Below are 16808 nucleotides of genomic sequence, written 5' to 3'. Positions count from 1 at the left end.
GAGAATGTATAATTTGCTGTTGAAATGGAATACTGAGGATGAAACGGTTAAATCTGCTATGATAAAATGGGCACAAGATATTGGTCATAACATTATGTTTGCTGACTGGGAACGGTTGTGGACCACCGGTATGAAATTTACGGCATGTAATGCCTTAAGAGAGAATATTATGAAAATGATTTACAGGTGGTACATGACCCCAGTCAAGCTAGCAAAAATATATCATTTGCCCGATAATAAATGTTGGAAATGTAAAGAAACAGAAGGAACATTCTTTCACCTTTGGTGGGCCTGCCCAAGGATTAAGGCTTTCTGGGAAATGATCTATAATGAACTGAAAAAAGTATTTAAATATACTTTCCTAAAGAAACCAGAGGCCTTTCTCCTGGGCATGGTCGGCCAACTGGTGCCAAAGAAGGATAGAACTTGCTTTATGTATGCCACAGCAGCAGCAAGAATACTCATCGCAAAGCACTGGAAGACACAAGATCTACCCACCTTGGAAGAATGGCAGATGCAAGTAATAGACTATATGGAACTGGCAGAAATGACCGGCAGAATCCGAGATCAAGGAGAAGAACAGGTGGAAGAGGATTGGAAGAAGTTTAAAGTTTATCTACAAAAATATTGTAAAATTTATGAATGCTAAGGGCATTGTAAATGAAATGAAGGGGTTCTGGTGATTAAGATAAATAAGAGTATAAAGGGAAGGACAAAGGTTGAACTTGAATATTAAATGATTTTGCTGAATTAATTTATAAAGTGGAATACAAGAAAGGAAGGCGGGTGGAAGTAAGGAAAATAAGATTTGGAAGGGTATTCATTTGAAAGAGAGTATTTTTTATGCTAAATTTTCTTTTTTATGTTTTTTCTTTTTCTTCTATTTTTCTGTGTGTATTTTTGATGTTTGTTGTTTGTTTATTTTTGTGATTTTAGTTAGTCTTTTATTGGTTGTTAACTTTTGTAAAATCTAATAAAATATGATTTAAAAAAAAAATCAAAAGTGGGCATCTGCTTGTCTTGCACACGTTTGAAGTTTGCACACAGATGGTATAGACCAGGTGTGGGCGATTTCTGGCCCTCCGGATTTTGCTGAACTACAACTCCCACAATCCCTAGCCAATGGTCATGCTTCCTGGGGCTGATGGGAGCTGCAGTTCAGCAACGTCTGGAGGATCACAGGCTCCCCACACCTGCCCTAGACAGCCACGTTTTGCATTTTATCTCATGTTTATATTCCCCCCTCTGCTGTCGCCTGGGCAGATGCTTCACACACACCTGAAGAGAAGAAGAAAAGGAGTTTGGATTTGATATCCTGCTTTATTACTACCTTAAGGAGTCTCAAAGCGGCTAACAATCTCCTTTTCCCTTCCTCCCCCACAACAAACACCCTGTGAGGTGAGTGGGGCTGAGAGACTTCAGAGAAGTGTGACTGGCCCAAGGTCACCCAGCAGCTGCATGTGGAGGAGTGGAGACGCGAACCTGGTTCACCAGATTACGAGTCTATCGCTCTTAACCATTACACCACACTGGCTCTGAAGAGACAGGGATCTGAAGAGACGGGGCTCTACTACTCCATAAGAAAGGCAGCGTGGTGCAGTGGGTAGAGGTTTGGACGACTAGGACATGGGAGATGGAGGTTCAAATCCCCCCTCAGCCATGGAGGTTGTTGGGTGACCTTGAGGCAGTCACTGCCTCTCAGCCTAATGGACCTCACAGGGTTGTTGTGAGAATAAAGTGAGGAGGAGGGGAGCCGTATATGCCACATTGAGCTCCTTGAAGGAAAAGGTGGGATATAATAACAATCATAATAATAGCTTATGTCATAATTGATTCTATTTATATCCCTTCTTCCATGATCAATCTCAAGGCATTGAACACACAGTTTGCATACCTTCCAACATTTCTCTGATGAAAATAGGGACACCCTGTTCTATAATACAGTGGTACCTCGGGTTACATACGCTTTAGGTTACATAAGCTTCAGGTTACAGACTCCGCTAACTCAGAAATAGTACCTAGGGTTAAGAACTTTGCTTCAGGATGAGAACAGAAATCGTGCTCCGGCGGTGCAACGGCAGCAGGAGGCCCCATTAGCTAAAGTGGTGCTTCAGGTTAAGAATAGTTTCAGGTTAAGAATGGACCTCCGTAATGAATTAAGTATGTAACCAGAGGTACCACTGTAATAATAATAATAATAATAATAATTTTATTATTTATACCCGGCCCATCTGACTGTGTTGCCCAAGGCACTCTGGGCAGCTTCCAACATATGTAAAAAATATACCGGTAATAAAACATTAAAAAAAAAACCTTCTCTGTACAAGGTTGCCTTCAGATGCCTTCTAAGGGTTGTAAAACTACTCATCTCCTTGGCTTAGGGGTTCACATAACTTCATCCCCTCCAACATTTCTCCGATGAAAATAGGGGCGTCCTAAGGATAAGCGGGACATTCTGGGATCAAATGAGAAACTGGGACGGCTTCTGTAAACCCAGGACCGTCCCTAGAAAATAGGGACTATTGGAGGGCTTGAGTCTGCAGGCCAGCTCCCCTCTAAGAGCTTGCCAGATGCATATTCAGTAAGGTCACTGCATCATGTGTCTTCATACTATGCCCTGGGACCAATGCAGCTATTCATATTTGAGGCACCGCCCTCCTGGTTCTTTTTCTGGTGTCTGATCAGGCACTTGCAACCGACAATATAATTTGGGCACTTGCTAGAGACCTGTGGAATTGGCCATTCTATGTCGAGCTGGGTACTGTTTGTTCTTGATTGTGTTTCTATGGCACAAAGAGCTCCCTAATGCCAACTGGGCTGCCTGTCTCTTTAAGTATTTAAAGGGTGTTAGAAGCGAGGGGAGTTGCTGTAAAACAAGCTGGGGAAAGAGAGAGAGAGAGAAATTAAAAAGCAAGAGGAGAACTGGAGCTGCCTGAGTAGGTCTGATAGGCTCCCCAGCTGAGAGTAAGTGGGTTACGTAGGCAATAAGCTCTGCTCAACTTCAGCACCTACGGAAAGATCTGTTCTGGAAGCAGCAGGGAAAAAGCAAGTTCTCGTAAGTGGAGAAGGAAACAGATCTCTGCCTTCCCAGGGTATATCTAGCTCCTGTTGGCTGGGGAACTCCTAATCAGATTGGCACCCACGATGGACTGCTGTAATGTACGTACACATCTGTAGATTATTATTATTATCATTTTATTTTGAAATGTTCAAAGGAAAAATCATGCTAGAACGTAATAAGCTGGTGGGGAATGATTGAAGTTGAGGTGCAGCACTCAGGTTGTTTTGTTCGTTTTTATTGCTGAACTATTATGAATGGCAGTCTGTGATCAAGTGCTGAGATGTCTCTGAATCTACTCTCATATTGATATGGCGCAGGGGGAGGGGGAACACGCCCACCTTTTCTTTAGGGTCTTTTCTTTAGAGTCTGAAAGATCCCCGCTCTGAGATGGTTGTGGACCAGGCAACCAGTCATGGTACACCATGTACCTGAACCCTGTGACATTTTGGAATCCCCCCGCCCCCCCCCCCCGGTCTGATGGATGGGAAATTCTATCAGCTGCCCTGAGCCTATTTAATAACTTTAAATTAGATCTGGTGCATTGACTTTTTTACTGCAATCTTTTAAATAAAAGGAGTCTGTTTTTTGAATCTTTTAAGTTGGTTGCTCTGCATGGTACAGCGATTTCTAGTTGCCAGAAAGCTAAGCGTGGAAATAGCAATAACAGGACCAGCAGAACTGTTAGTTTCTGTGTGGGAGTTTGCTGCTTATTTCTGCTCCCGTACTGGGGAGAAAAAGAGACGAGGGGAAATAATGGCTCTTTTATATATATATAAAGGGGCTGAGAAAGAAGAACAAGCAGCAACCGCTGACTAAATTCACGGATCAGGGTTTTGCTTTTTTCCACCCCTTTGAAAGAAACACACTAAAACAATGAACTTTGGACTGCTGGAAGTCTTAAATCGGATTTGCACTTTTGGGTGGGAAAAGCATTTGAAGGCTGGCAGCGCTGGGTAGAACATGCATATTTTGCAAGCTTTCTCCCCTGGGTTTCCTTCATTTTTCAACCTTTGGAGCAAGGGTAGCCAACATTGTTCCCTTCTAATGTTGGTTTTCTGGCTCCTATAAGCTCCAGCCAGCATGACCAGCAATGCAAGTTGTGGTGCAACACTCTGTTGGCTACCCTTGATTTTGAGACTAATCTACACACAGAAAAGTCCTGTTGGTATGTTCACACGTTCTGTTGGCAAAGGAGCTAAGGCGGTGATGGGGGACATGTGGCCAATCATTGACTGTGTTGGCTGCGGGGGCCACGGATTCCCTCATCCCTAGTTTAAGGAACTATAAACAATACTGGAAATATGTCCACAATCATTTCCTGCTTATTAGGACTCCTTTGAGGAGTGCTGTGTTCAAATTTTCTGAGTGTGAGTTGATACTTGTTCCCCCTTTTCAGGATTCAGGTCCATTCCCAGGGGTTGGAGAAGTCTAAGATAACCGAGTGGTTGGGTGAATGCATCTTGAGGCCCCTAGTTACATCCAGATAAATGCCTGTGCATTGGAACTGTGAAGAAGATACGTCTGGCCACTTCACCAACTGTTGATAACATATTCTAGGGCAATCTTGTATGAGCAAATATGTTTCTCTGTTATATCTTTAACTGGAAAGGACAAACATGCTCTTGGCTTTTAATTCACTGCATAATCAATGGATATGGCATTTGGAGAAGGGCTTTCAGCATTTTTTAACAGTGAAGAAGGTGGGTGATGCCAGTTTGAAGCTTGGGGGGCGGCCCTTGGACAAGGTACGTTCCTGTGGGCTTCGTTCCTTCATAGAATCATGGAGCTAAACAGGACCTCAAAGATCATCTAGGCCAGGAAATCTGCTGCTACGGCTTCTCTGATTGGTGGTAATCCATCACCTGCTTTAAAAAGTCCGAAGAAAAGATTTCTGATGCAATCTTATTTTCTTACATTTATATACTACGTCTTCTTCTCCTTCCAAGAAGCTCAAGGTGGTGTATATGGTTCTTCTCCTCCCCATTTCATCCTCACAACAAGGCTCTGACTTAGGTTAGGCAAAGACACAGTGACTGGCCCAAGGCTGCCTCGTGGGGATTCGAACCCTGCTCTCCCAGGTCCTTAGTCCAACACTCTAACCATTATGCCACACTGGCTCCCAAGGGTGGGGAGCCACAAGGTTGGTACTCTCTATCTGGCCTTTGGCAATTCCCCCAGGCCTACCTCCACCCTTGCTCTCACACTCCTTTGCCAGCCTCGCTTCACACCTTTTTTCAGGTGTGTTTACCTGTCTGGAATATGCTTCTGTACTCTGGCAATGCTTCTTGCTTGCCTGGATAGAGGAGAGAGGGGTGTGTGTGAAGAAACCAGCCTACTATGCCAAAAGGTGGTAAAACTCACATTTGTTGGTCCACCTGCTTTTGCCTCTGGCCCTAGCGCACACTTGTGGCCCCCAGAAGCTTGCAATGAATGGAATGCGGCCTTCAGGGTGGAAAAGGTTTTCCACCCCTGTGCTGCAGCTCATGCTATGAAATTATCCCTGTTGTTTCATTGAAATCCCCTTTGTTGTGAATGGAATGTGTTGGTTCAAGCCCTGCCTTCTGGATCAGTGGAAAATCAATTTGCTCTGTCATCACAACAGCCCTTCAAGTATCTGAAGAGGGCCACAACATCACCCACCTCTTAGCTGTCTCTAAAACACACACTCATTCCACCTTAATTCATCTCACTTGGTCTCGATGTCCTTTCACCGTCATTGCCGCTCTTCTGCTATGGACACAATCCATTCCTTACTACCATCCCCTCCCAGAGAGAGAAATGACAAAGATATGGCTATCTACATTGGCTCCCAGTATGTTTCCGAGCACAATTCAAAGTGTTGGTGCTGACCTTTAAAGCCCTAACGGCCTCAGCCCAGTATATCTGAAGGAGCGTCTCCACCACCATTGTTTAGCCCGGACACTGAGGTCCAGCTCTGAGGGTCTTCTGGCAGTTCCCTCACTGCAAGAAGCAAGGTTACAGGGAACCAGGCAGAGGGCCTTTTTGGTAGTGGCGCCCGCCCTGTGGAATGCCTTCCCATCAGATGTCAAGGAAATAATCAACTACCTGACTTTTAGAAGGCATCTGAAGGCAGTCCTGTTTAGGGGAGTTTTTAATGTTTGATGTTTTATTGTGTTTTTAATATTCTGTTGAGAGCTGCCCGGAGTGGCTGGGGAAACCTAGCCAGATGGGTGGGGTATTATTATTATTATTATTATTATTATTATTATTATATCTTCACTTTTTTATGCTCCTCTTGCTGCTTGCTTGAAGAGGGAGGGTGAGCAAGCAGCAACAGGAGAAGTAGCAGCAGGGGGATGGATTAGCAGTGGAACCCTAACTGGAGGGATGGCATGGCAGATGCTCAACCACACTGATTCCTGATGCTGGTCCTGGGTTCCAGGGATGGGGGACTTATCGTTGAGCTCTCATCAGCCTCAAAGCAGCATTGCCAGCAGTTGGGAATGGTGGGAGCTGGAGTCCAACCACATCTAGAGGAGCACACATTCCCCATCTCTGTGCTGGCAGCATATGCGGCTGCACATCCCACAACACTGGCAAGTATTCACATGCCCCACTCTATGTGGGTCTGTCTTTGAAGGTGACCCTTAAGGTGACTACAATTAATCCAGAATGCAGCAGCTAGACTGGTGACTGGCGCCAAGACCATATACCAGTAACACTGGTCCTGAAAGACCTACTTTGACTCCCGTATGTTTCCGAGCACAGCTCAAAATGCTGGTGCTGACCTTTAAAGCCCTAAACAGCCTCAGCCCTGTATACCTGAAGGAGTGTCTCCACCTACATTGTTCAGCCCGGACCCTGAGGTCCAGCTCCGAGGGCCTTCTGGTGGTTCCCTCCCTGCGAGAAGTGAGGTTACAGGGAACCAGGCAGAGGGCCTTCTCGGTAGTGGCACCCGCCCTGTGGAACGCCCTCCCATCAGATGTTAAGGAAATAAGCAGCTACCTGACTTTTAGAAGACATTTGAAGGCAGCCCTGTTTAGGGAAGTTTTTAAGGTTGGATGTTTTATTGCATTTAGGGATGTGAAAAACTATAGCAGCCTTTCCCCAAGCTGCTATGGCTTTCAATCCCTGGTCCCTGGTCCTGTTGGCTGGGTCTGATGAGAGTTGCCTTCCAACCACACCTGGAGGGCAGCAGCTCGGAAAAGGCTTCTCCAAAGGTTATTGGACTTGCAAGGTAAAATGAGAGTTGAGTCCCCATCGACTGAAACCCATCAGCGTCAAGAGGAAGCCTGGATTTCTTCTAACAGCCTGACCCAGAAATTCTCCCACGTCCGTAGAGCTAGATGGGGGAAAGGACGCGATCTGCTCACTTAGAGCTTTTGTTGGAATTTTCCTGTAATCCTATTTGCCAAGCCAGGGGATGTCAGTGCCGGCGTGCTGGCAGCTCCCAAGGGACTCGGGTTGGTTTTCAGCAATTTCAATTAGGAGATGGCTGACAGAGTCATATTTCGTTGCATTAAGTGGGATGGAAACTAGGCGACTTGTCTGCAGAAAGCAGAACTTTGTGCCACCTTCTTTGCTTATTTATATTTATTGTCTGCCTGCATTCGCTGGCAGGGTGTGTGGGCTGCTGGGGTTCCTGGGCAGGGCTGTGTGCCTTATTTGTGGAGACAGCCTTCCAATTTGGAGGGAGCGCAGCTACCGGTACTTTTCTTCAGCACAAATATATTGCCAAAAGAAAAGGAGGGGGAGGGATTTTGGGATATGATTTACAATGAACTAAAAAAGAAGTTTAAATTAACCACCGCCAAAAAGACCTGAAACCTTTCTCCGAGGTATTATAGGCGTAGATATACCAAAATATTTGAGGACGTTATTTATGTATGCAACCACGGCTGTGAGAATGCTATCAGCCCAGTGCTGGAAAGGAGATCATATACTGACAAAAATGGAATGGCAGACAAAATTATTTGAGTACACTGAGATGGCAAGACTAATGGGGAAAGTTAGGAATCATGACGACCAAAAATTTATCACAAAATGGGACAAATACAGACAATCCTTAAAAGATCACTGTGAGCATCTGGAATCTTTGGCAGGCCTTGAATGACTCCTGCAAGGTGACATAACTTATGGACATACTGGATAAATATGAACTAGATGTTATTCAATATGCAATTAATATTGAATTGCAGAGGACCCATGTTCGGGTGGAAGGAAGTCTTAATACTTTTAAACAGAATTTTATTTCATTTTCAACGTTTGAGTATTTTCTTCTTCTTCTGTATATCTCTGATGGAGAATGATAATTGTGGTGTAAAGAGTGGTACCTTGGGTTAAGTACTTAATTTGTTCTGGAGGTCCGTTCTTAACCTGAAACTGTTCTTAACCTGAAGCACCACTTTAGCTAATGAGGCCTCCAGCTGCTGCTGCTGCACCGCCAGAGTACGATTTCTGTTCTCATCCTGAAGCAAAGTTCTTAAACCGAGGTACTATTTCAGGGTTAACGGAGTCTGTAACCTGAAGCGTATGTAACCCGAGGTACCACTGTACTTAAAAAATCAACAAATATTAAATGAAAAAAAAAAGGAGGGGGAGAAAGATGGGTGGTTAGGGGTTAAGTTCTAACAAAGTCTTTAAGAAGGACCCCCAAAGCAGGGCCATTTAACTCAGCTGCTCTCCTCCGTTAAGCACACTGGCACAGATCCGAATGATGCATTCCACAATGTGCCACCAGCAGAGAACAGGTGTGAAGGGCTGGGATTGCTGGGACTCTGACAAGGCCCACATCTGAGCAAGTGGGGACATCTGCTCATCCCCAGCCCTCACCCACAAGCCCTCTGGCCCTGCTGCTGCTCTGCCTTGCCTCTGCTGCCTACCACCCGCCTCCCTTCTCCAAGTATGGAAGCCAAGAGGGCTAACATAGGGCTCTTCTGATATCTTTGATAGTGATGTCCACATGATGGGATTTCACTGAATGCCCACTGTTGGGGGATGGGCTGCAAGCAGGGGCTGAGGAAGGGGGGTGCGGTAGGTGCGGGCTGCCCTGGGTGTCACCACTGAGGGGGGTGACAAAATGCCGGGAGGCACTCACTGCGGGGCCTGCAGTGCGTCTGAGCCACACGTCTCTCCTGGGAAAGACGAGGTGGCTTGGGCACATGCAGGCTCTGCACTGCCCAAACGATCCGCCCGCTGCCTCCCCCCCCCAGCTGTAGGGTGGCAAAGTGGGAGGAGGCAGTTAGGCTCCAGAGGCCCTGTGGTGCACCCCACCCCTGTGGCCAACTCGCCCTGCCCCTGGGCGCACCGCCCCAGGCATCCAAGTGTCTTCCTGCACTGCAAGGAGGGCAGCTCAGGACCTTTCTAGAGGCATCAGCAGAGCTGTGGTGGGCATGTTAATGCCCAGCTGTCTGGCCACCTGTCTGTCTCTCTTCTGTAGAGGATTGTCAACTGCCCAGGAAAAAACTGTTGTGTCCTGCTCCCAGTGGCGTAGCGTGGGTTGTCAGCACCCGGGGCAAGGCAAGTAATTTGCGCCCCCTAACCCGTGGATTTTAGTAGGGGCAGAGAGCTGCGAGTGCGAGCGCGCGCCCCCCCCGATGTTGCGCCCGGTGCGGCCGGCCCCCCTGCACCCCCCATGCTACGCCACTGCCTACTCCTGTTCCTTCTTTTTTTAAAAAATTCTTTTTTATTAAGTTTCATTCATCACATACACAAAAAAGAAAATAGCACATAGACATTAAATGAAAAAACAAAAATGCACCAACACAAAAGAGAAAAAAAGGGGGGGCAGGTCAAAAAAAAAGGAATAAATAAAAATTAAACTAATACATAACACTCACTATCTGACTTCCTTCCCTCCTGATTTCGGACTCCTAGTTTTAAAGATTCCGTTTTTTCAGCTGATATTGGTTATTAGTTTATACATCGGAAGTTTTATAATATACCTGCTGTAGTTGGTAGGTTTCTATAATTGCCTTCTATATATGCCATGAATTTAGTCCAATCATTATTCAACTTTGTATTCTTTTGGTTTCTGATTCTCTGCGTCATTTTTGCCAATTCGACAAAGTCATATAGTTTCGTTTGCCACTCCCTCACCGTGGGTATATTTGTACTTTTCCAGTTTTGGGCAATTAACATTCTGGCCGCTGCTGTTGAATATTGAAATAAGATTTTATCTTCCTTCCTAATTTCCTCCCCAATAATACCTAATAAGAAGGCCTCTGGTTTTTTAGGGAACGTGTATCTAAATATTTTTTTTAACTCATTATATAAAGGTAAAGGTAAAGGTACCCCTGCCCGTACGGGCCAGTCTTGCCAGACTCTGGGGTTGTGCGCCCATCTCACTCAAGAGGCCAGGGGCCAGCGCTGTCCGGAGACACTTCCGGGTCACGTGGCCAGCGTGACAAAGCTGCATCTGGCAAGCCAGAGCCGCACACGGAAACGCCGTTTACCTTCCCGCTGGTAAGCGGTCCCTATTTATCTACTTGCACCCGGAGGTGCTTTCGAACTGCTAGGTTGGCAGGCGCTGGGACCGAGCAGCGGGAGCGCACCCCGCCGCAGGGATTCGAACCGCCGACCTTTCGATCGGCAAGTCCTAGGCGCTGAGGCTTTAACCCACAGCGCCACCTGCGTCCCTCAACTCATTATATATCGTATCCCAAAATTTTTTTTATTTCCTCACATGTCCACCACATATGTATAAAGTTGCCTTCTTTTGTTTTGCATTTCCAGCAGGCCTTATTTCCAGTCTTATACATCTTGTTTAGTTTCTCTGGTGTTATATACCATCTATGTATCATCTTCTCTAAGTTTTCTATGATTGCCACACTCGCCGTGAATTTTATTCCCTCATTCCACAGTTTTGCCCATTTTTCATATTCTATATTATGTCCCAGGTCTATGGCCCACTTCACCATAACTTCCTTAATCTCTTCATCTTTTGTGTCCCATTCTAATAGTATGTTGTACATTTTGGATAGTAACTTAGATTTACTTTCAATTATTTCTATCTGAAATTTTGATTTCTTGTCATTCATTCCAATTTTTTTGTCTTCTGTCCATATTGCATTGATTTGATGATACTGTAGCCAATTTTTCAACTTCCCCTTCAGCTCCTCATATGGTTTTAGTTTCCAGCTGTCTTCCGATCTTATTAATAAATCTTCATATGTCATACTCCTGTTCCTTCAAGGGGTTTGCTCTGCATAAATCAGCTGCTATATATATCTTAAGGGACGCGGGTGGCGCTGTGGGTAAATGCCTCAGCGCCTAGGGCTTGCCGATCGAAAGGTCGGCGGTTCGAATCCCCGCGGCGGGGTGCGCTCCTATTGCTCAGTCCCAGCGCCTGCCAACCTAGCAGTTCGAAAGCACCCTCGGGTGCAAGTAGATAAATAGGGACCGCTTTCTAGCGGGAAGGTAAACGGCGTTTCCGTGTGCAGCTCTGGCTCGCCAGAGCAGCGATGTCACGCTGGCCACGTGACCCGGAAGTGTCTTTGGACAGCGCTGGCCCCTGGCCTCTTGAGTGAGATGGGTGCACAACCCCAGAGTCTGGCAAGACTGGCCCGTACGGGCAGGGGTACCTTTACCTTTATATATCATCAGCTTATTTCTGCGCCTAGCTCAGTATTGTTTTTTTTCTGACTTATCAGTGACTCTCTCCAGGGTCTGAGGTGAAGACAAAACCTTTCACACCACCTGCCACTTGATCCTTTTAAACCGGAGATGTCAGCATTCGAATCGGAGCATGGCTTTGTCCCTGAGCTGCAGTCCTTTCCCTATACAGTGGTACCTCAGGTTAAGTGCTTAATTCGCTCTGGAGGTCCATTCTTAACCTGAAACTGTTCTTAACCTGAGGTACCACTTTAGCTAATGGGGCCTCCCGCTGCCGCCGCACGATTTCTGTTCTCATTCTGAAGCAAAGTTCTTAACCTGAGGTACTATTTCTGGGTTAGCAGAGTCTGTAACCTGAAGCGTATGTAACACGAGGTACCACTGTAGATGCCACCCATGCATTACAGCTCCTTCCTGATCCTACACAATGATGCCAGTTTTCAGAGTAGATGATCGCAAACAAACAAAATGCATCCTATTTCAGGCAGAGATTTGGAGAAAATGTTCCCAGTGTATCAGTGGGTACAGCTTCATTGGCTGGATTACTTGTTGTCTTGGTTATTAAAGGTAAGGGAGCCATTCCAGAAAAAAGGAAGCATTTTTTTAAAAAAAAAAAAAATCCTGCACACACACCACACATGTAAAGCACATTTTCTCCCCTCCTGGGAATTGTAGTTTGTTAAGGATACTGGGAACTGTAGCTCTGTGTGGGGCTAAACTACAGTTCCCAGGATTCTGTGCTGTTTCTACAGTGGAGTCAATGCAGTTGAAAGAAGCCATCAGGTGAGTCTCAACAAAAGGGCACATCAACGTGGAGGCATTTAAGGGGGATCAGGTGGGAAGATGAGTTTTGTCTTTGAGTTCCGAACAGCAAGTGCTTCTGGCGGGTTGACCTTTCTGCACTGAGACGTGCCCCATGCAACGTAATAGCATTTCTTAGAAATATCGTTGCTGGCATTCTCATCCCACTCCATCTGCCCTTATTTTCCTGTAACTCATCATTAGCTGTCACCAGGCACGGAGTCAGCCTCTGGCCTCCTTGGGCAGCAGCTAGGGGTCCCAACTCCCTGGTACGGTCCACTGTCACCAACATCTCTTGCCCAGGTCCTCAAGCCATATTTCTATTTTCCTGGAGTGACCGTGACATCATGTCTCTCCAGGGCATTAGTGTCATGGAATTCTACTCAATATTGATCCAGAGTAGAACTCCAGTGTGTAGTTAGCAGAGTAAAAACTTAAACACTTTGCAGAATTCCCAAAAAATAGACCAGAGGCAATTAATATTTCATCCAGCAGAGCTTTACTGCTACTGAAGGCAAATGAGCATAATGGTCACAAATCCAATACATTCAGGACTGGCACTGTCCATAAGAAATCCAGTTGCAGCAGACTTAACTTAAACTTACAATAAGTTTAACCTTAACACTAAGCATACTATATACAGAACACCACACCAGAAGGATAGAGAGATAGAAAGAGTGAAACCAGGCTCCTTCTGGCCGTAATATTATAGTCAACATGACTTGACAGAAGAGATAACAGAACCAATTTAAGCCAGCTGTACTCGGCTTCTCTGAAGGAATAACCCAAACATCATGAACCTTCTGCTTGTTTCTTTCACACAGAGAAGCTTCCAGAACCCTCTTGAATTAATTAGAGTAGGAAAGATCTCTACACATCAGAACAACACTTTATGCACTAAGAAATGCAAACTGATAATTAGTCCCCATACACAGGAGGCTGCCTTATAACAAGTGAGACTATTGGGTACATCTAGTTCAGTATTATCCACACGGACCGGCAGCAGCTGTCCTGGATTTCAGACAGGAAGTCTTTCCCAAATCAACCCGGAGATGCCAGGATTAAACCTGTGAACTTCTGCGTGCAAAGCAGATGCTATACCACACTGAGCCATTCCACAAAATGTGGGGAATTGTGACCGAGTGTTACAGACCCTCCAAGTGTCCCTATTTTCCAGGTACAGTCATGGATTTCCAGAAGCCATCCCGGTTTCTGATTTGATCCCAGAATGTCCCGCTTTTCCTTAGGATGTCCCTCTTTTCATTGGAGAAATGTTGGAGGGTATGGAGTCACACAACCCCCGAACCAAGGAGATAAGTCACTATACAACCTTTAGAAGACATCTGAAGGCAGCTCTGTATAGGGAAGTTTTTGTTAATGTTTAAGGTTTTATTATGTTTTTATATATGTTGGAAGCTGCCCAGAGTGGCTGGGGCAATCCAGTCACATGGACAGGGTTTAAATAATTACATTAATGATCATAATTATAATTATTATGGAATAGGATGTCCCTGTTTTCACCTGAGAAAGGGTATGGTGTTATAGCCAGCTTTCCTTAGTAAGTAAGACCATCACATTTCTGGGACAAGGGCCTTTAGAGAAATGAATGTCAGGGGCAATGAAATAATCCAATCTAGAAAGATTTTCATGAAAGTGTGACAGCAGAGGTGTATGTGAACACATGCCATTAAAAACCATCTATAAAAAGAATGCCCACAAACCTTCTGTACAAACAGAGGTCTAAATGCCATATTTCCATGAATGAGTCTGGCTATGGGCATTCTTAGAAAAAGGTTTGGCATCCATGTCACATGAACCCACCTTGAACTGCCCTGACAGTTTCTGGGTGGGTAAGAAGTGTGAGGAAAATTGAGTGAGGTGGGTGGTCTCAGCAGGGTGGGGGGATACATCAATAAATTAATTTGAGCTGACTTTATCTAGGGACAATTTGAGAGGCCAACGAATGGGAGCTGTTGAAGAAGAATAGAATGGATGTGGAGAAGGATCTGTTGGGAAATTAACCGGGAGTAAATGAATTGAAGAGGAACTGATCTGGGTGGGGTGCAAATTAAATGTAGAATTTATCTGAAGATATGGATGGGAAATTAGTTGGTTTGTCTTCTCTCCTGTGACATTTAAATTCTAGATTTGCATCTGCACATATCAATTAGTCTGTGCAACGTTAATGCAAATGTCTGTCTCTGGGCTTGTGCGTTGAATCTTTTAAGAACCTAGCAACGCCCCAATTCTGCTTATCAGATTAGTCCAAGAGGATCATTCTGTATCAGTTAACTCTCAAGTAACATTGCACTGTTGAAAAACAGAGAGAAAGCCTTTAAATTATGTATCAAGGTTATTGTAGGGCAGGGATAGCCAAGGCAGCAAGTAGGGATTGGGCAGAAAATTGATTCAGTTTGTACCTAAAGGCATATTTCCTGATTTGCACTTCCTGAAACAAAGCACAAACCAAAATGTAGTCATCCATTGGGGTGGGGGATTCTGGGAAATTAAAATGGTAATTAGACCAAACCTACCACCTTGAACTGCTCAGAGTGCTGTCCCACAAGTCCACAAGTACTAGCTAACAGGGTGGGGGCAACACCAGTGGCCATTTTGCACAGGGCTCCCTCAAACCTGTTGCTGGTGCTGATCACCACATTTTGCCACATTGAATGCCATAAGTTAATTACATGCTCTATAGACAGTTACCGTATTGGCCCAAATATAAGCCACACCAGCCAATAAGCAGCACCTTAAAAAAAAAATGGGGGGGAGAATACCCAAATATAAGCCGCTCCCTTAAAATTGGGTTGCAGGCTGAAAGTCATTGCAGTAGGTAGAATTGTAACTCCGAGCCCATTTAAGCCTTTGATCTTGCAAGCCCACGAAAGTTACTGTACAATCGCTAAAACAGCAAATTGCTATTCAGTTGCTACAATCCCCCAGGCACTCACACCCGTAAATGGCAAATATAGAAGAAAATCCTATGGATACTGGAGAGGACCCGCAAGTGGGTTAAACACCTGTTCGTAGCACCATCAGTGTAAATAAAAAACCAATACTGCACTGTAGAATACGGGGAAAGCTATGAATGACATTAGAATTAATTCCACAACAGTCTCAAGCTTCCAAATTGGCAATAAAACATTTTTTTTTGTTCTGTTTTACCGTATGGCTGTTTCAGCGGCGATAACGTAAAAGCCAATTTTTGTAAGGTCGCGAATTTAAGCAGCATGTTAACTTTTCACAGTTGGAATTTGGGGGTAAAAAGTGTGGCTTATATTCAGGCCAATGCGGTAACTTTTTCTCTCCTATCGTGCATCATCTGCTAATCAATAGACCCCCTCCTGTCCCACTTGTCTTGTCTCACCGATGCAGCAAACAGCTAGACCGTACGTCATTTGCCTGGATAAAAGATAGCAGTTTTACGTGATGTCTGTCCATCTCTCCTGCACAGGCAGAGCAAAGTTGTCCGCCAATAATCGGACAAGGCTTTCCGAGCATCAAAAATGGAAGCCCACTCAGGGGTTGTAAATAGCAGGGGTGTTAAGAACGATGGTCACCCCGCCAAAAGGAGATGGGCTTATGTAACCATTCCCAGCGGTGCAATGTTAATGCGCCCAAACGCAGGCTGGAGAAAAAACGTGATACAACACAGCCAATGCTTACTATGTGGCGTGGTTCATTTTAAGTGCATCTCAAAATAGCTTCCAGAAAAATCAAGCTTTCAACAGTTTGATGCGTTTAAAACAAAACCAAAATAAAATAAATGACAGGTTTAAAACATGAGCAGGTTTTAAGGGTGGCGGATCATTTATGCTGCTACAGTGCCGTCAAAGTAATTGGGCTTACAGTAGCGTAGGATCGCATTTATAAGCATACAGTGCTGATTTGAAGTGTTGCATTTTGTTTTGCATTCTTTGTTTCTGTGAGTTGCTGTCAGACTAATACAGAACAGTTCTTGAGATGCCTTGACAAGAAAGGGAGGGTGACAAGAAAAAGCATCATGTTTATCTCTAAATGCTTGCGTGCCATGTGTATCAAGGCAATAATAATAATAATAATAATAATAATAATAATAATTAATGCCCCACCCATTTGGCTGGGTTTCCCCAGCCACTCTGGGAGGCCTCCAATAAAATATTAAAAATGTGATAAAACATATAACATTAAAATCATCCCTAAACAGGGTTGCCTTCAGATGTCTTCTACAAGTCAGATAGTTGTTTATTTCCTTGACATCTGATGGGAGGGTGTTCCACAGGGCAGGTGTCAATACTTAGGAGGCCCTCTGCCTGTTTCCCTGTAACTTCACGTCTTGCAGTGAGGGAACCACCAGAAGGCCCTCGGCGCTGGACCTCAGTGTCCAGGT

General features: G+C 45.0%; 1 protein-coding gene across 1 annotated transcript in view; it reads left to right on the top strand.

The window, feature by feature from the left end:
• Positions 1-2743: 2743 nt before the first annotated feature.
• NRGN (neurogranin) overlaps positions 2744-16808 on the top strand; it is a 61622-nt gene continuing 47557 nt past the window's right edge. Inside the window, exon 1 of the mRNA XM_083713877.1 lies at positions 2744-3159. Within this exon, the coding sequence (XP_083570003.1) occupies positions 3145-3159 (15 nt within the window). The 5' untranslated portion in view covers positions 2744-3144. The remainder of the gene's footprint in view (positions 3160-16808) is intronic.

The sequence above is a fragment of the Podarcis gaigeae genome (assembly GCF_964106915.1).
Source record: "Podarcis gaigeae genome assembly, chromosome: 15".
Lineage (NCBI taxonomy): Eukaryota > Metazoa > Chordata > Lepidosauria > Squamata > Lacertidae > Podarcis > Podarcis gaigeae.
Note: the sequence above shows the minus strand (reverse complement) of the source record. Positions and strands in the feature narration are given on the sequence as shown.